Source organism: Bubalus bubalis, chromosome 3 (assembly GCF_019923935.1).
Source record: "Bubalus bubalis isolate 160015118507 breed Murrah chromosome 3, NDDB_SH_1, whole genome shotgun sequence".
Classification (NCBI taxonomy): Eukaryota; Metazoa; Chordata; class Mammalia; order Artiodactyla; family Bovidae; genus Bubalus; species Bubalus bubalis.
Window position 1 is genome coordinate 25,577,779 of NC_059159.1, and position 19,743 is coordinate 25,597,521.

The window sequence follows — 19,743 nt, forward strand, 5'->3', positions numbered from 1 at the left end:
CAGGGATGTCCTTACAGACCTTTTCTTTGTGTAATCTCACTTAGTGTGTGATTTTTAACTAGTATAAATTTCTTTCTAAGAATAAATTTATTTCCAGATTGGGGTATATGTGTATGTGAGTGCTCTCTGCTGCATAACTGCTGCTATGTTGACTGCACATCCATGTGTATGCCTGGCTCTCTTGAGGGCTGGCAGGGAAATCGAAGGAAGACATTAAAGTTAAAGGAAAATGATAGGCTAATTTGAATTTTCCAGGAGTTGAGATGAAAGGGGCATGTAGGGGAAATGCTCTGCTTTGTCATTCAAGTGTTTCCTTCTTGACTGCATGGCCCTCAGAGATGAGCCTTTTAAGAACATCATTGGTGCCATCTCCAGGACTCACTGCTCTAACCCTGATCTCTCTTTTTGCTCCCCCAGTGAACACGGAGAGTGAGACGGCAGTAGTCAATGTCACCTATTCCAACCGGGAACAGACCAGGCAGTGAGTGGACCCTGAAGTGGGACAGGGAGGGTCTCTGTGGAGGTTGGGAGCCAGGTGCCCCTGCTTTGACAAGGGTGGGCACCGGCCCCGCCTGCCCTCTCATTTTGTTGCACCCAGTGCCAGACTCTTGTCATTTGGGAATCTCAAAGGTTGAGAAACCTCCCTGGGGTTGATAGGATAAACTTTGAACAGAGAGACCCAAAGACTTCCCCAGAGAAGGTGGGAAATCCTTTTTAGAAGATCCTGGCTTTTGATAAGTCTCCAGTTGCAGACCATAGGGTCCTTTGCTGTGTGGATGGTGCCATCTAGTGGTGATGAGAAGGAACTGAGACCTGAAAGATTTGTGATGTGGCAGCAGCAGACATTTTATTAATATCTCCGGAATCACCTTGAGTCCCATCACATCCACAATTTCTGGCTCCCTAGCCGTTTGGTTGAGTCACCCTGCCCCACCCCATTGGTACTGATAGTCTTCATTTATATTCTGTTATAGGCCTTTTGCCACATTTTGCTTTTGATGGCTTTCTCGTTCCTTCAACATGTTGCCTCTATCCCGTTTGTTTCCTCCAACCTAGTTTAAAACTGTACCACTTTCTCAAACCTTCAGTTTTCTTTCAGGTGTCTACTGGGCTCAGAATTTTCTGGAGGTCCCTGTGGCCAATCTATGGGCCTTAACTTGGTTTTAAGTCCACACTTGCTTACGTCTTACTGCATATTGTTGCTTTGTTAACATTTCTAACCAGCATCAGCCCAGGGAATGGATGGCACATGGCCCCTCCCTTCAGTGTTCACTAGTCTTGGTTTGCAGACATTCCAGATAGATTTAAACTTCTGCAAGCCATTCTGTTTCCACTTCTTCTGTTTCCATGGAGTTTACTTGGAAACTTGAAATTAACAAGCCAATCCCCAAATTCAATGGAAATAGCTTATTTTTGCTATACTACCTTATTTGATGTCTTATTTAGACTGGGTGTCTCTAAGGTGAAGGTGGGAGTGTGGGCAGGTGGTCATCTCCCTTTCTTCTGGAATGTTCCATGTTGTAACCCAGCTGAGTGCTTTATACCTGGAGAGCATTTGGTGTGATTGGCATGGATTGGAGTGACCAGTAGATTTTCTCTCTGTCCTCAGAGCCATCTTGAAGCTGAACGGCCACCAGCTAGAGAATCATGCCTTGAAGGTCTCTTACATTCCTGACGAACAAATCACACAGGGTCCTGAGAACGGGCGCCGAGGCGGCTTTGGCTCTCGGGGTCAGCCCCGCCAGGGCTCCCCTGTGGCAGCTGGGGCCCCAGCCAAACAGCAGCAAGTGGACATCCCCCTACGGCTCCTGGTGCCCACTCAATATGTGGGTGCCATCATTGGCAAGGAGGGTGCCACCATCCGCAACATCACAAAACAGACCCAGTCCAAGTGAGTCTTGGCCGCAGGGGAAGTAGAGTTGGGGCCAGAAAACAGTGGTTAGTGCCCAGGAGGCGAGGCCCCCTCCTGGAAACAGATGGAGGGGTTTCAACTCAACTTTACCTCTTAGGAAATGTTGGGAGATAGAATAGGCCTGGGATGTGCCATTTGGTGGCAGTGGCTGGGCCACGCACTGTATTTGTAAGAAGGGATTCTTTGTAGAGCTTCTCATGGAGCAAAGCTAGTCTTGGGAAGAAAGCCTCCTTAGTGCTCTGTGACCTCAGCACTGGTTATCGGTGGCAGCAGGACAGGCCAGTCAGGGACCTCAGTGAGAGGCGTAGTTCTGACCTTCTCCCGTTGCACACAGCCACTGCTCTTCTCTAATCTTTATAGCCGATCTGTGGAACAGAACAGGTCATTCTGTGTTCTGATTCATAATGCACCCTTTTATTGTTTGCTTTTAATTTGACACAGTGTACCTTCCCTTTATAGTTGTTTCAAGGGGGAAACGCAGCTTCAGAGCTGAGGGCTCTTGATCCCCACCCCTGGATTCCCATGAAAGATGGCATCGTTCTCGGCTGCCGCCTCCTGACTGAGACAGAATCCATAGCAACAGGCTGCCCTTTCCTTGCCTGTCTCAGTTCCACACTTGGCCTTGTTCCAAGAAGAGCGGGCCTGTACTTTGTTTTGAGGAGATTCACCAGGGACAGCTAACCATCCATGTGCTTGTTAGGATCGACGTACACAGGAAGGAGAATGCAGGTGCTGCCGAGAAAGCCATCAGTGTCCACTCGACCCCTGAGGGCTGCTCTTCTGCTTGTAAGATGATCCTGGAGATTATGCACAAGGAGGCCAAGGACACCAAAACGTAAGGCGTTAACTTCTCTGGGCACTGTCGCCTCCTCAACTCTTAACACAGACAAACAGAGGACACAGAAATTGTACAACAGGGTAAAAGCTGAAAAATGAGTCCTCCTCCTTGTAAATAAGGGCCTGTGTATCCTGGCAGTGCTGTGCCCTCGTAGGCATGCGCACACGTATGTATATGCATGTGTTTTAGCACACGTAGGATCATCGTGACATACTGTTGTGCAGTCTGTTCTTTCCACTGCTGTGCATCAGTACATAGGCTCGCCTTGTTCTTTATTAGCTGCATAGAGCTCTGTGAAAGAAAGTTGAACAGTCGTGTCCGACTCTGGGCAGTCCCATGGACTGTAGCCCGCCAGGCTCCTCTGTTCTTGGGGTTCTCCAGGCAAGAATACTGAAGTGGGTTGCCATTCCCTTCTCCAAGGGCTCTTCCCGACCCTGGGATTGAAACCGGATCCTCCTGCATTGCAGGTGGATTCTTTACCAACTGAGCCACTAGCCCAAAGGTACACAGAATTCTGTGAAAGTGAAAGTGCTCAGTCAAGCCCAACTCTTTGCGACCCCATGGACTATATGGTCCGTGGAATTCGCTAGGCCAGAATACTGGAGTGGGTAGCCTTTCCCTTCTCCAGCGAATCTTCCTGACCTAGGAATCGAACTGGGGTCTCCTGCATTGCAGGTGGATTCTTTACCAACTGAGCTAAATTCTACAGTATGCCCATTTGAGAGTACACACTTGGATAAGTTTTTAATACAAGTATATTTACAAAAACCGTCACCACAGCTGAGGAGCATGCCCGTCACCCATGGTGACCTTGTGCCTTTGCCACCTGTCCCTGCTTCCCATTTCTCTCCCACTGATTGTTTGAAAACATGATTTGGTTCTGGCATTTGTCCCGGAAACCCGCATCTGCAGCGGCCTACCATCTAAGGAGCTCTTGTCCCTCACTTCTTTCCAAGGGCTGACGAGGTTCCCCTGAAGATCCTGGCCCATAATAACTTTGTGGGGCGACTCATTGGCAAGGAAGGGCGCAACCTGAAGAAGGTGGAGCAGGACACGGAGACAAAAATCACCATTTCCTCGTAAGGCACTTTCCTTTCCCTCTGCAAGTGGGATGCCTGGGCCCCCCAGGGTGGCATATTTCATTATCTGTCCTTAACACCTGCTCCATAAGTCGGATACAGTTTCTGCTTATCGAAGAATAGTTAAAGCAGCGATGAAGAGCATTTTTCTGTAAGGGCTGAAGTCCTTCCATCACCGCTGTGGTTAGGGTGCTGCCTCTTCAGTCCTTGGCTGCCACATCCTGTCCTCTCACTCTGCATCTGGGGGAGAGAGCCTGCAGCCAGGGGCCAGGACGGGGGGTCTCCCAGCACACTGTCAGGCCACGGGGAGAGGACAGACCCAGATGCTTTCCTGAGCCTTGAGCAGGTGCTCTGTGGTGGCCTGCTTCTCAGGAGGAATCCGTTAGCCCCTCTGTGAACACTGTGTCTCTTGACTGTGTCACGAGACTTACTTGCGGGCAGATTACCTGCTCTGCTTCAGGAGGGCTCAGAAAATGGATTGCTGGTGCCACTGGGGAATTCCCAGCCAGGAGCACCCTCCTTGCTTACAGTCTGTGCCCAATGTCCTCACCTCCCTGTGGGGAAACCTTGCTCTGGGGACGAGCTGAAAGCCAGAGACAGAGCTATTCGTATTTGCCCCAAACTAAACATCCTATGGAAATGGCGTGGCTGCGATGTCCTCAGCCAGGCTCTTTTCCCAGTCCGGGCTTGTCAGTGGAAGCTTGACGCTGCCCTGCTCCCTGCCCCAGGCTGCAGGATCTCACCCTCTATAACCCTGAGAGGACCATCACTGTGAAGGGCGCCATTGAGAACTGCTGCAGGGCCGAGCAGGAGATCATGAAGAAAGTGCGGGAAGCCTATGAGAATGACGTGGCTGCCATGAGCGTGAGTGTCGGACGCCTCTGAGCCGGAGCCATAGCAGAAGTGGGTCTCCAAGTGGGTGGGCATTCACATGGTGGGGTCCTGGGAACATTGACTTTGCTTTTGGGCCTCAAGATTGATCAGTCCTTTTAACACTGAATTAATAGGGGTTCTTCATTTGATTCCTGGGTGCAAGTGGGGATCCAGTCTTGGGCTTTGAGGTCTGTGGTCCCCCTGTAAGCTTTGTGTTTATGTGCACGTTAGTAGGGGAGAGGGTTCCTAGTTTTCATCTGGTTTTTAAAGGTGAGTGAGGATGTGGATCACATGACCAAAAATGTGAGTTCTAGAAGTTAGAGACCCATCTCCCCCACCTTGTCACGGGCTGTGAGTCTGAGGTCTGCTTCCATCGGGGGGGACTGCTGGAGAAGGACGTCTGAGGGTCTAAAACAGTGTCCCTTCACCTCAGAGGTGGGAACCCTTGTGTATATGTGAGTGTTGTGAATACCAGAGGGGCAGGCACGTTTGGGGCAAGAGCATGCCATTCTCCTGTTTTGGCCCATTCACCCTCCTGTTCAGCCAGCACCATGTACAAGAGCTACCAGGCCCCTTCCGAATGAGCCAACCTCTTTCTCTTTGCCTTCTTTTCCCCAGCTGCAGTCACATCTCATCCCCGGACTGAACTTGGCAGCTGTAGGTCTTTTCCCAGCCTCCTCCAGTGCAGTCCCACCACCTCCCAGCAGCGTCACTGGAGCTGCACCTTACAGCTCCTTTATGGTAGGTGCAGGGGACCCTGGGCTGTCCGTGAGCTCACTTAGGGCTCAGCTCCTTGTGGGAGCCTGATACTTGGTAATTTACAGGGAGAGGGAAGCGCTCCCAGCCACTAGTGCTAGCTGGCCAGAGCATCAGCCCTGTGGACAGCAGCCTCGGATGCCGGCAGCACTCTTCCTCTTCGTCTGGTCCAGCTTCTTCCGTTTGTCTCTGTGGGGCCTTGGGAGAGCTGCAGACCATGTCGCCCAGGCTGGTGTCTGGGTGCTGCACCCCTTCTTCCTTGAGAGTGCAGGGCAGGGCCATGGAGGGGCTTCCGGGCTGTGCCCCTTGACTCGAGCTGCATTAATGACATGTCCTGTCTTGGCAGCAGGCTCCAGAGCAGGAGATGGTGCAGGTGTTCATTCCCGCCCAGGCGGTGGGTGCCATCATCGGCAAGAAGGGGCAGCACATCAAGCAGCTCTCCCGGTTCGCCAGCGCCTCCATTAAGGTGACCAGCTCTGTTCTCCTTCTGGTTCCCGGGGTGGGAGGGCGCTCTGCTCCCATCGCCCTCTCCTTTGTTCTCAGACACCCCATTTGCCTAGTGTTAGGGCTCTCTCCTGTGGGGTCCCAGTTCCTTTTGCTTTCGACTTCACTTTCAGACTAAGGGAGGAAGTGGTATTGTAGCACAGGAGAGCTTCAGTTCAGGCAAGACTGCCTGGGTTCAATCCCAGTTTTTGAGCTGTAGTACCTGAGCCTTCATTTCCCCGTCAGTATAGTAGTGATGAGAATGATCTGAGATGATGCAGCCAAAGCCCCCAGCTCAGTGCTTGGTGCACAGTGGTTGCTCGGTAAATTTTAGCTGTTTCCACCTTCCCTGGTCAGGGAGAACCTGAACGAATACTTGTTAAATTTCACAAGTCTAAAGCCACTGGTTTTAGTGGTCTGAAGGATTTTGGTCAAATGGAGTATGTGTTCTCTGGTGAATAAGGTCTCCAGAGATTCTCTAGATCAGTCCGTTCCCCTCTACTGCCACCACCACCAGGGGTACCTCTTGGCAGGACTCAACTGAACCCCTCTGGGTGGTGAGCAGGGAGGCCTTACTTAGAAAACGTCAAGAAACAAATGCACTTGTGCCCTCGTAAGAGTTCTGGCACAGGGGCAGTAGCCTTGGGTCCGGGGTCTTTGTTCTTCACTCTCTTGGCCATCAGAAGTGGGAAGTGGAAGCAGGGTGTTGGTAGGGTTCTGGAGGAGGGGGCGATAGAGCGCTTATCTGTGACCACTGTTTGCTTTGTAGATTGCTCCTCCTGAAACTCCAGACTCCAAAGTTCGTATGGTCATCATCACTGGACCCCCAGAAGCCCAGTTCAAGGTTCTGATCTTTATTATTTTTTCGAGTAGGACCCAGGGGAATCAAGTTTGTGTGGGAGTGCAAATCTGCATCAGATTTTAAGCTTCCCTATAAATTCAGGGCTGCACAGCTGCTTTCAGACTGACATCCAACTTGCATTCTATTGCCTTCCCTCTCTGCTTCCTGAGAGTGAATAGGCACACGGAAAAGAAGGCCGTCTCCTTGCCCTCTGCTGTCATGACTAAGGAAGGCTCTTCTCTCCTTTATGTCCCTGCTACGTTCCTAGGGTCTCGGACTTCTGACAGACAGCCAAAGAGCTAATAAAGTAACTTGTTCTGATCTAGGGAGGGATGGAGAATAGGGACAGCCCTAGGCTGTCTACAGTGACCAGCAGCCACCACTGAGTGACTCCTCCAGCTGCCACTCAGGGCTTGACTTGCCATTCACTGCTTGTCTGAGTCCATGCAAGCCTCCCAGACCCCTTAGGTCTGGTTTGTGGTTTAGCTACTGTATTCGCCTGGGGAGTTATGTATTCATATTCAGTTACTTTGCCCAGGCCTCCCAGTGTTACAAGTGAGCAGAAGGAGTGTTGACAGGTCAGGGCTGTGGACCTTTCACGTCACCTGTCCTAGGTGGTGATCTACCCCTCACGAGGGAGTGGGGCGTGGGGAGCTTCCCTTTTGTCATACATATGTGTACTGCCAAGATAACAAAGACCTCCTTTTCTCAGGCTCAGGGAAGAATTTATGGAAAACTCAAGGAGGAGAACTTCTTTGGTCCCAAGGAAGAAGTAAAGCTGGAGACCCATATCCGGGTGCCAGCGTCAGCAGCCGGCCGGGTCATTGGCAAAGGTGGCAAGACGGTGAGCCATGAGGGTCAGGTTGAAAGCTCTGGATGTTAGTCCCTGAACCTGAAAGCTCTGCCCTGGCCCCCCACTTCCCCACCCTGAGTGATCTCTGAGTGTGAATCACTTGGTTGTGCTGACTCTTTGCAACATGGACTGTAGCGTGCCAGGCTCCTCTGTCCGTGAGATTCTCCAGACAAAGAATACTGGAGTGGGTGGCCATTCCCTTCTCTAGGGGATCTTCCAGTTCTGCTCAACCTTAGTTCTTGCCCTTTGCCCTTTTACTTGATTCTACTCTCCAAGCTCAGCTCCTGAATCCGCCAGTTTCTACCAGCTAGTGACTAAACTCCCCCTCCCTCCACTGCCATCCATGTTTGACACTGTCAGCACTCAAGCGCCTCTCTGATCTGTCCTGCTCCCGCCCCTGCCCCCAGGTGAACGAGCTGCAAAATTTGACAGCAGCTGAGGTGGTGGTGCCAAGAGACCAGACCCCTGATGAGAACGACCAGGTCATCGTCAAGATCATTGGGCATTTCTATGCCAGCCAGGTACATATGGCACTCCCCCATCACAGGAGGGTGGCAGGAACCTGGGTTTCAGAGGAGCAGGACTCTGCCCGCCTCTGGCCTGGGTCACTCTTCTCTTCCAGGTATAGGGTGTGATGTGTAGTTGTCTTATTCCCTCTTAAGACTGTAGGGACAATGATTTGACTCTTTTCGTAGGTATATGTTATGTACAGTAACTGTTGATGTTACATGTCGTATGTTATATGTTGATAGTCTTCGCTGTCGTCTAACCACGTGGTCCTTCTCTTTTGCACTGGAGAAGAGAAGTGGGTCTTAGCCACTGCCCAGTCTGGTTTGTGGGGTAACACCGTGGGTTGCCCTTTTCCAGTGCATTTCCTTCACCTTTCCCAGAACCACTGCTCCATCCTTGCTTCCAGTTCTTCCAGTCTCCTGGTCTCATCCTGGCACTCACCATCCATTTCTGTGCTGCTTCCAGTGAGCCTGTCAGCAGTGCCCAGCATTGGGACTGACCCCAGAGTCTAGAAAGGAGGGCAAATATCAGATTCAGATTACAGGATGATTGAAACTAGTGGGGTTTTCCTAAAACCCCCTATTGTTGGAGCTGGAAGGCTGTGAAGGCTATTGGATACCACCGCTTCCATTTCCAGAGGATAAGCCTGTCACAGCAGGTTTGTGGCCCACCTGAGGCTGCTTGTGAAATCAAGGGCCAAACAGGAACCCAGACCCCAGCGTGGCATAGCAACTTTCTCTGACAGTCCTTTGGGAGCCATTAATAGAAACCTATGTGCAGGTCAGGAAGCAACAGTTAGAACTGGACATGGAACAACAGACTGGTTCCAAATAGGAAAAGGAGTACGTCAAGTCTGTGTATTGTCACCCTGCTTATTTAACTTCTATGCAGAGTACATCATGAGAAATGCTGGGCTGGAGGAAGCACAAGCTGGAATCAAGATTTCCGGGAGAAATATCAATAACCTCAGATATACAGGTGATACCACCCTTACTGCAAAGTGAAGAGGAAATAAAAGCCTCTTGTTGAAAGTGAAAGAGGAGAGTGAAAAAGTTGGCTTAAAGCTCAACTATCAGAAAACTAAGATCATGGCATCTGGTCCCATCATTTCATGGGAAATAGATGGGGAAACAGTGGAAACAGTGGCTGACTTTATTTTCTTGGGCTCCAAAATCACTGCAGATGGTGATTGCAGCTATGAAATTAAAAGACACTTACTCCTTGGAAGAAAAGTTCTGACCAAATAGTGTATTGAAAAGCAGAGATATTACTTTGCTAACAAAGGTCCATCTAGTCAAGGCTATAGTTTTTCCAGTGGTCATGTATGGATGTGATGGAGAAGGCAATGGCAACCCACTCCAGTACTCTTGCCTGGAAAATCCCATGGACGGAGGAGCCTGGAGGGCTGCAGTCCATGGGGTCGCTGAGGGTCGGACACGACTGAGTGACTTCACTTTCACTTTTCACTTTCATGCATTGGAGAAGGAAATGGCAACCCACTCCAGTGTTCTTTCCTGGAGAATCCCAGGGACCGGGGAGCCTGGTGGGCTGCCGTCTATGGGATCGCACAGAGTCGGACACGACTGAAGTGACTTAGCAGTATGGATGTGAGAGTTGGACTGTGAAGGAAGCTGAGCGCCGAAGAATTGATGCTTTTGAACTATGGTGTTGGAGAAGACTCTTGAGGGTCCCTTGGACTGCAAGGAGATCCAACCAGTCCATCCTGAAGGAGATCAGTCCTGGGTGTTCGTTGGAAGGACTGATGCTGAGGCTGAAACTCCCAATACTTTGGCCACCTCATGCGAAGAGTTGACGCATTGGAAAAGACTCTGATGCTGGGAGGGATTGAGGGCAGGAGGAGAAGGGGACGACAGAGGATGAGATGGCTGAATGGTATCACCGACTCAATGGACATGAGTTGGAGTGAACTCCAGGAGTTGGTGATGGACAGGGAGGCCTGGCGTGCTGCGATTCATGGGGTCGCAAAGAGTCTGAAACGACTGAGCGACTGAACTGAACGGAACTGAACTGAATAGCCACAAAAACTATCTTAAGGTTTGTGGGTGCTCCTGCCACACCAGGCACCATTCTATGTGGTCTCTATTAACTCATGTCATCCTCGTAACAACCTCATGGTACAAATGAGGAACATGAAGTTAAGAGAGTAAATGATGTATTCAGGGATGCAGAAGAGCCAGGATGTGTTAAATACTGAAGGGGGGTCTTTTTTGTTGGTTAGATTGAGAACTAAATGAAAAACTTTGTAAAACATTACGCACAGGGCTGACAGGAGGCATTAACATTTAAAAATATCAACTCCACATTCGTTCTCCAACGTAGACCAACTTTTCTCTTTAACCAAGAAAATCAGTCTCTCATCTTATGGAAAGCAGACATTCTGGTATTTTTCTGTCAAGTGAATCACAGTTGACCATTGGTTTCGCTCACCAAACTTTTGTTCATAGGGAAGAAATTTTTAAGAAGGAAAGAGTTAAAGATACTGGTCCTTTGTTTTCTCCACTTTCATGGTGGAGCTTACTTCACTTGCTTTTGGTTATCCCATTTCATCCCCTTTCCCAGGATATTTAAATGCATAGTGGAGTTGTGATTGGTGACAAGGCCTTCTGATTTTTGACCTCCTGACAACACATACGCCTGGAAACTTAGGGAGTTCAGAAACATGTGTCAGCTTGGTCATGTTTTAAATTCTGATGAATGACTTTATACTGCTTTTCTCCTCCATTCCCCTGTATGAATCCAGTGGGTGCTCAGGGTCTGCTCAGAGGCAAAGAAACTTTCTGTCACTCTAACCCTCAGCCTTCTCTTACCTTTCTTTTAAGTCCCATGTGATCTGTTTGTTGCCAGGATCCAGACCCCGGTGGCCTGTCTCCCCAGTAGGGCTGTCTCTCCCCGCCTTTGAAGATCCTCACTCTCACGTGTTCTCTGTGCAGATGGCTCAGCGAAAGATACGAGACATCTTGGCCCAAGTCAAACAGCTGCACCAAAAGGGACAGAGTAACCAGGCCCAGGCCCGGAGGAAGTGACCAGCCCCTTCACGTCGACCCCCATCATGTCGGCTGAAGGACAACAGGCCGAAATCGAGAGCATGATCTCCCCCGCAGGCCTGAGAATGAGCGGGAATCAGGGACACTTGGGCCGGGATGTAGATCAGGTTTGCCCACGTGCTTGAGAAAGTTGTTCCAGTGAGGAACCCTGATCTCTCAGCCCCAAACACCCCACCAATTGGCCCAACACTGCCCATCCCTGAGGGTGTCACCTTGGAAATTCTAGCTCAGGGTGCTTTTAAACGTGGATTGTTTTAAGTTCTCCAGGTCCCATCGAGAGGGTTGGTCAGACCCCAGTGGGAAGAGAAATAAAATTTCCTTCAGGTTTTTAAAACATGCAGAGGGGTGTTTTAATCAATCTCAAAGGATGATTTACTTCTTGACCCTAAAGCCCTTCCAGCCTTCTCCTCCTTGGTTTATTGATTAAAATACCTCTATTCTCGTGCCCTGACATAACCTCTTCCTGTATTCACACTGGTTAGCTCATCTTTCTGCTACTGGCAAAAGTGGGAACCAATGCATTGCTTTGTGTATATTATTGACTCGAAGGGAAAAGACACATCGGCATCTGTAGATTAATTCCAATCCCTTCCTAACCAACCTATAGGAACAGCGAGTAATAAAGAATGGGAGAGACAGATGATTAAAATATATAGTAATCCACGTTTAAAAGGAGCGCCCTTGTGGCTGATGGATTCCAGATCACCACCTTAAGAAACTGGTGCAGTTCAAATTGCCCGCACGGTAGGGGCTTCCCCACCAAGATTCCTGCCCTGTTCATGTCCCTCTAACCATGAAAGTCCCACGTCATGTCCAGGAGCGCATGGGTGGTACTGACTGCTCCGCGGGACAGGGGCTGACCACTGTACTGTCCCTGATTCCTGCCATTCTCAGGCAGATTTTATATTTTTTTAAAGTCTATTTTAATGATTGGATACGAGCACTGGGAAGGGGAGCCTAACTCCCCTTGATAAAGTCTCAGTTCCATGGAGGACTTGAGTGGCCCCAAAGGCTGCCACTGTGCCCTCACGCTGGCCATGTGCTTTCCTAAGGGCTGGCTCCCAGAAGCGGGGGTTGCGGGGCACTCCCCCACCACGGCACTGTTCCCTTGGTGGTGGTGGGATGTGCAGCCCGACCCTGAGCTCCTGCAAAAGCTGAAGTCCATCATTTGGCATCTATTATGAATATTCAGTAAATCGGAGAGTATTTGCTTCTGTGTTTATCCTAGAGGCGTATTTAACTGACGGTTTCTGCCTCCACGAGTCGTCGGTGTGATGTTATGTGTGCCTAAAAGAAACAAAATTCAAAATACCAGCAGCATTATGCACAAAAGGGTAAACAAGCTTAATTTATTAATTTTCCAGGCTCAGTAAGGTCCCATTTTAAGTTCAGCCCTCGTGGAAGACAGCAGCCGTCAGTTAAATGAGGTTTGGCCTCCCCTCCTCGTGTGCTGATCGTCAGTGCATATTAGCCAGGTGGTGCACTTTAGCTGCCTTGGACAATGCTATCCAGTGTGCTGGGAAGGGAGGAAGGCCTCTGCGTGTGGAAGAGCCCATGCTCGGGACTCCCCTCCTTGCAACATTGCAACAACAGTAACAACCAGACAACCATGACATGTGGGCGGAGTCAGTCAGGTAATGCTGTGCGCGAAGTAAACTACCTCAAGGTATGAAGTTACCTCAGCAATTACTTTCCTTTTTGTTCCCCCCACCTCTTTTTTTTTTTAATCTTTTTTTTCTTTGCGGCTTGCTGATATTTTATATAAAAAAGAAAAGCAAAGCAAAAGAGAAGCTGATAGTCTTGAATATTTTATTTTTTTAATGAAAAGAAAAAAATGAGAAAGTTATGTTTCATAATTTCTTACAACATGAGCCAGTGTAACTCTTTAGGAAGTCTCTATGGAGAACAGGCCCTGTGGGAAAGGCAGCCGGCGCTGCCCCTTGGAGGGAGGCTGGGCCCAGAGGGAAGGCCCAGGTGTGAGAGAGCCCAGGGCCAGGCTCTGATCTCTAAGCCACACACCTCTCCCAGGAAAACCTTGCCTGATGAGATTGACAGGCCCAGCAGAGCTGTGGCCCCAAGGGCGAAGCAACAGCCTCCAACAGCTGGCCTGTGGTCTCCCCTCCCCCTTTTGGTTAAAGGGCACCCCGGTTGTTTTTTCCCACCAGTGGTGCTGTTGAGATATTTTAAAGTATTGCCTCCGTTTTATCGAGGAGAGAAATAATAACTAGAAAACATACCCTTAAAAAAATGTATACTTCTCTAAAAATATGGGAGCCAAGATTCCATTGGTGGAAGAGACAAAGCCACCCTCTCGCCCTGAGAGAGGTCCACCCGGCTTGCCGTGCAGTGCTTTTCATTTATCGTGACTTAATTCATTTCAGTCCCATCTTGCCATTTTTGGTCTTTATCAGTAGACCAAGGGACGAACAGATAACTGGCCCTTCTGTCTCCTCATCTTCTTTCAATTGATATGATTGATTCTAACAGTGGACCCACACTTACAAATCCTCGATTTAGGATGGTGGGTGGCAAGGAGGGGCAAGGGATTTGGGAATGTAGCTGGGGACGGGTTCCTGCCTCGTTGGTGTCTTGTTACTTTCTTCCCATGACGTTCCTTTGTAGACCCCCAGAACTGTCTGCCCCAAAGAGGAGGAAGCAGGAAAGCCTTTAGAGATGATACCAGGCCAGTTTAATTAAGCTTCCCACCTGTCCAAACCACAGAAAAGGGTCTCCCAACTTGTATTTCTGGCTCTATATGCTTTATTCCAAAATGAAGCAGATAACTTCAGACATCGGCCATTTAGTGATTTAAGGTGAATTTCCAGCAGCAAGCATGCTTTGATATCTGGTTCAAAACTGCCATCAGAATAAAACCCCCCACAGTACCTGAAATGTGATTGTTGCAGTGTTCAGCTTCCTTGGGCTCCTGCTCCCATCACACCTGCAGCCCACATCCTTTCCCTCTGGCTGGTTCAGCTCCCAGAAGAGACCAGGAGTGTGGCAAGGGACTGTCAAACCTGGATTCGGCATGGCTGATATTTGCCCAGCAGGAAAATTGTGCAAGTTACGCTACCGGAAAACAAAGGAATATGGTTTGGTGGTTAAGGTTTAGCAGGATAAAGGGCTTGTCTTGGTGGTTCCACCTTTGACCTCTGGGCAAGGTCTTGGGGCAACTCCGCCCCCTGCACATCACCTCCATTTCCCCATCCTTGGTGAGATAACAAGTTAATGTGAAATGCACTTGAGAGATTTGGATGATCTGAAAACAGTGACTTTTAAAAAACAACTTCTGTGCTCTGATATGTGTGTGAGCTACATATATATTTTTAAGAAAAGACCATCACTTTTAGGATGTATTTTTTAATTCTGTGGAACACGTGAAAAAACCAAAATGGTTTGATTCCCTGACTTTGAAGCTGCGTCTGACAGTGACGCCCAATGGCCCGTGAGGGTCTGGTTGCCTTTTGCGGTTTGGGTTGTGGACTTGGCTCCTCAGAGGGGCCTGGGGAGGAGAGAGCCGTTTTTAGGGACAGGGAGTTTCATCACCTTCTACTCTTTCTTGCGCTCCTCTCAGTCCTTTCTCAGTCTTTTTTTCCTTTACCCTGAGCTCTCCACTTCTGGGACCGGTGGGGGCTATTCTGTTAAGTTATGCCTCGATTGGCAGAAGAGACCCCATGTAAAATCCAGAGAACACTGGAGGGGAACCCTCCAGTTGGTTCTGTGTGTCCATTTTCCCCTGTGCCAAAGACAGGCTGTGAGAGACGCCATCTCTGAATCAAAGCAATAACCATCCTTTGAACCCGTACCTGGGCTGTCTGAGAGGGGGAGAGGTCCTGGGAACTGTATGGGCTAAAAGACCCGGCCCTTCCCTTCTGAGGCTCCTGGGGGATGTGGGGGCGGTATGTGCCAAGGCACAGGGAGCTGAGAAGGGGTCCACTGGCTCCGGTTGCACTTTGGGGAAGGAGAGGGGTTTGGGGCTCCTCCCTGTGAGGCTGCGCTCCATCCCTTGCCCCCACTGCAGAGACAGCACCGCGAGTTCTCTTCAGGCCTGGCAGACTGGCAACGAGGAGGGGCCTCAGTTAACTCTCCAGGGTGCCTTCCCCTCCTCCCACCCCAGACATACTCTCTGCCACACTGGGAACAGCGGTGCCGCATAACTACCTCACAGAGCCCCCAGGGACCGCCAAGCTTCTGCCTCTAGTCCACCTTCCCTCCTTTCTCTCACTCAAGGGTGGGGGTCCTCCTTCCCCTGAAGTGTTGATGCGGAGATCCTAGAGGCTTTGATGTTCAAAACATGCCAACTTTCGCCTATTTGTTGAAAACCGGTAGGAGGAAAACAGCACAGCCTGCCCCTGTAACTGCAGGAAGATGGAAGAAGGATCCTCGGTGCCAGGGGACATAAAGCCATTTCCCTTCCAAACTCTTGGTGATTTAGAGGCAGGGCTTTTCTCTTGTATTCAGACTTAGGGCAACACCAGCTGAAAACTGCAGTTTCTTTCTTTTGGATACATAAGGCTTCTCTATTGGGGTACAGGACAGGGAGGAGGCCTCATGACTGAAGGTGGATTCAGAGGGTGAGGGCTGGAGCCCCAGCCCTGACCCTCGGCCCTGTGCCCCTCCTTGGGGGCACAGTCTGATGGCACCATTACTGGTGCCTTAGTCTGGTTGAATCTGGATGGACGAGACAAAAGAATTTTTTTCTTAAGTGAAATAGCAGGAAGCTCCTCGGGGCATGTGTTTTGAGTAACCACAGATGATGGATGCTACGAGTATAAATGGATTAACTACCTCAATCCTCACAGTGAGATTAGAACAAGGGCTGGGATTGGTGAGGGGGTGGATCCCAGCCAGGAGGAGTGAGCTGAGGCTTGTGCCACAGAAGGTTTGTCCTTGAGGAATAGGCATGCCTGCTAGATACTCATTGGTTGGGTTGAGAGGACTGGTCATTAGGCCCCCCTTTCTGCCTTCTTCGGCCTGGGGACCCTTGCTTCACCTCTTCCCTGCAGCCTGCCCTGCTCTCACCTGCCATATCTTGCTGGACCAGAGGGGATGGAGAGGACGGGCCTCCTGTCTCCTACCAGAGGGGGGCAGCCTCCTGTCTTCTACCGGAGGAGGCTGCCAGGAGGTGAGATGTGGGGCCTGGCCTGGAACCCGCCACTCAGCCCCACAGCCAGGAAGCCTGGGGAAGCCGAAGTTAACACGTCTTCAACAGGGTTTCTCTGAGATTCTCCACCTCTCTACCCCTTCCCAGTGTTCACAGGGACGGTGGGCTCTGGAGGTGGAGCAGGATCCCTTATCCTGAGAGGCCGAGGGCCTGTCCTCTGGTCGTCAGGAGCCTTTGTAGTCGGGGAGTTCCACTGGGCGATCCCAGCCCCTCCCCACCCTCTAATGGACCTCCTCATAGAAGCCCCATTTCACTTTTGTTTTATCTACCTCTTAGCAAGACAATAGAGAGAAATTAGGTAGTGGCAACTCCACTTGCTTAGATTAGGGGGGGAAAAAGATTTCTTTTTCCAAAGGAAAAAAAATATTACCTTAAAAATACTTTCCAAAAAATTAAAAAAAAAAAAAAAAAGCCAAAAAAAAGTTCTTAAGAGGGAGACATTTTCCAGTGACCGCTGGATTGTTTTAATTCCCTAAACATTTCTCTTTTTTTCCCCCACAAATAAGTTTCACTCTTTGGCAATTTTCTGCACCTGGTCTAAGATAATGTGCTATTCTAACAGGTACAGCTTCTGCAGTCTGCCCCCCTGGCTTGCTCCACCCCGCACCTCGTTCCTGTCAGTGAGTTCCTATCTGTGCTCTCCCTGTTGCTTCTCAGCCAGGTGACTTCACTCAGCCCCACGGAACAAAGGCTTTGTGTGTGTGGCGGTGCTGAAGTCGGGACTCACCGTTTCAACCTGTGGAGGGTGGGAGCGGGGGCGGGGGGCACTTGTAACCCTTTTGTGTCAAGTTTCTGTAACCTACTGCAGTGTAAAGGTGTTCAGAATGAATTTCAGCAGATAATGAGTTAGCAGGAGGAATAAACATTCTCTACCACCACTTGAATCCTCCCCTTACTCCAACATGTTGATCCTGATCCCAGGAACCAGAATAAGAGAGTCCCTTCTCCTGAGGCAAAGTGAATCATGTTCAGTCCTGAGACATCACTTAGGAAAGTGGAAAATGATTTTTATGAAGGCAAAACTTGGTGGGGACGGGAGGGGGGACTCGTGCCTGTGATTGTGTGACCCTGTTCTGTAACTGCGGCCACTTTGAAAATTGTACTTTGCTGGGGATCGGCCAGCCGTCACCACCAAATTTTGATTGTACCCTTTCTCCCACTCTTTAATCTGCCCTGTGCTTGGTCTGGGAAGATGGGGCGGCTGGCTCAGACTTTTTGGAGTTTGTTCTTTTGCTGGATGAGCACTCCAGTTTTCTTTCCCATGAAAGTTGTTTCTGCTACAAATCACTTGATTCCGCTGTTTCAATTTCAAAATAAAAGGAAACTTATATTGAAAGCTGTGAGAGAGTCTATGTCTCAGGGAGGGTTTGGGGAATCTGGTTGCTGAGATGGTCAGACCGCTGGGGGTGGAGTCTTGCTCTCCAGGGACCAGAGCCACTCAGGTTCGAAGTAAGCATTTTTCTTAAATTTACAGGATAGTAAAACAAGAGTGGCTTTTAAATGGTGCCTTGCTCTTAATTCCCTTGGCATATTGGTATAAGGCCTTCACTATTAAAAATGTTGGGTAATGTCTGCAGAGGAGTTGCAGCTGTTCTTCTTGATACCTGCTGTAAGAAAAACGATGCCGATGGCCTTGAGGGGAGGGTTCGTGGAAGGGAGCTCGGTCACCATCTACTGTGACCTTGCCCTCTCTTTTTTTCCTTTCTGAAGACTAGATGGGTGGAGGGACAGCCTTGTGCGAGACAACCTGGACCCTGACTTGGCTCTCCTGATTCTTGGTCCAGCCTTTTCCTTAAAAGAGGAACAGCTCCCCATTTAAAGTGTCATGTCATTCCAGGTTATCTTGGGCTTCCCTGGTGGCACAGAAGGTAAAGAATCTGCCTGCAATGCAGGAGACTAGGGTTCCATCCCAGGGTTGGAAAGATCCCTTGGAGAAGGGAATGGCTATTCATTCCAGTATTCTTGCCTGGAGAATACCATAGACTGAGGAGCTTGGTGGGCAACAGTCCACAGGGCTGCAAAGAGTTGGACATTACTGAGTGACTAAGCACACAAGTAGGTTATCCTCTGAGTGGACAGATGTAGCTACCCTTCAAAGTCTGGGGTAGAATGAACACACTAAGAACTGTCCCTCCCACTTTTTTAAGCAGCCCCAGATACCGAGCAGATCAGTGAAACCTTGACTTCCACAGGGGACAGTGGGGAATATTTACTAAGTATACTGACACCACACCTACTCTCGTCCTCTGCGTAGTGATTCTGGATGGGATGGGATGAGGTCACTGGACTAGTTTTAGTGTTGCTGTTACAGTGCCTTCCCAAATAATTGGGTAGATGTTGGGGCATGATTTTCAAGCCTTAGGGGAGGCTTTATATAGCAGTGAAAGTGACTGAAAGTCACTCAGTTGTGTCCAACTCTTTGTGACCCCATGGACTGTATAGTCCTTGGAATTCTCTAGGCCAGAATACTGGAGTGGGTATCCTATCCTTTCTCCAGGGAATCTTCCTGAACCAGGATTCGAACTGGAGTCTCCTGCACTGCAGGCGGATTCTTTACCAACTGAGCTATGAGGGAAGCCCAAGCAGAGTAGTATTTATTTGTTCCCTGACTTGTTTCAGGAATAATTAAGGTAGGAAAGGGAAAAAAAAAACTTTAGGGAATTCCTTGGCAGTCGAGTGGTTAGGACTTGGTGCTTTCACTGCCCGGACCCAGGTTCAATCCTTGGTGGTGGAACAAAGATTCTACAAGCCACATGTAGCACAGCCCCACCCTCCCCCGCCAAAAAAGGAATAACTAAGGTGGTTTAACATGGGAACGAAACCCTGTGGATATTTCCTAATGGTGGCTAATACTTGTGATAAATATTGTGCTTGATAAGGCATTAGAGTCTATATGAGGTATTATTTATTTAACCCTGACAACAATCCTAAAGTGAATGTTATTCCTATCTTATAAATGAAGCAATTGAAGTTTAGAGAGGTTATGTTACTAGAGTCACATAGACATTTAATTCTAGAAACTAGCTTTCATAAGGCTGACTGGCACCTCTGCAAGAGAAGTCTTCATTGCTGACTATGAGACAAGATGAAAGTTTTACTGGAAAACCTTTTTCTTCTTTTCACCATCCATGTAAGTAATAAACTATACATTTCTTTCTATCTTTGCTGGTCAAATCAGTCAGACCTTGGCCTTGGCCCTTCTTTGTCATGGGTACATGAGTGTGACAAATTTGGTGCCCAGCATGGGGCTCATAAAGTGCCCTTAAAAGAAGACTGGAGGAGGGTGGGAGGAAGGTTAAAGAGGGAGGGGCAATATGTATACTTATGGCTGACTCACGTTGTATGGCAGAAACCAACATAACATTGTAA

General features: G+C 49.3%; 1 protein-coding gene across 2 annotated transcripts in view; it reads left to right on the plus strand.

Moving 5' to 3' along the window:
* Positions 1–17,710, plus strand: part of IGF2BP1 (insulin like growth factor 2 mRNA binding protein 1) — a 46,776-nt gene extending 29,066 nt beyond the window's left edge. The window contains exons 5-15 of one of the 2 annotated variants that reach the window (XM_006049697.4): positions 418–481; positions 1,610–1,891; positions 2,613–2,747; positions 3,707–3,829; positions 4,558–4,693; positions 5,321–5,443; positions 5,808–5,924; positions 6,711–6,785; positions 7,495–7,626; positions 8,043–8,156; positions 11,097–17,710. In XM_006049697.4, coding sequence (XP_006049759.1) covers positions 418–481; positions 1,610–1,891; positions 2,613–2,747; positions 3,707–3,829; positions 4,558–4,693; positions 5,321–5,443; positions 5,808–5,924; positions 6,711–6,785; positions 7,495–7,626; positions 8,043–8,156; positions 11,097–11,189 — 1,394 coding nt within the window. In that variant the 3' untranslated portion in view covers positions 11,190–17,710. Of the gene's footprint in view, positions 1–417; positions 482–1,609; positions 1,892–2,612; positions 2,748–3,706; positions 3,830–4,557; positions 4,694–5,320; positions 5,444–5,804; positions 5,925–6,710; positions 6,786–7,494; positions 7,627–8,042; positions 8,157–11,096 lie in introns of both variants that reach the window. The other variant, XM_006049696.4, reaches the window with a different exon arrangement.
* The last annotated feature ends 2,033 nt before the right edge of the window (positions 17,711–19,743 follow it).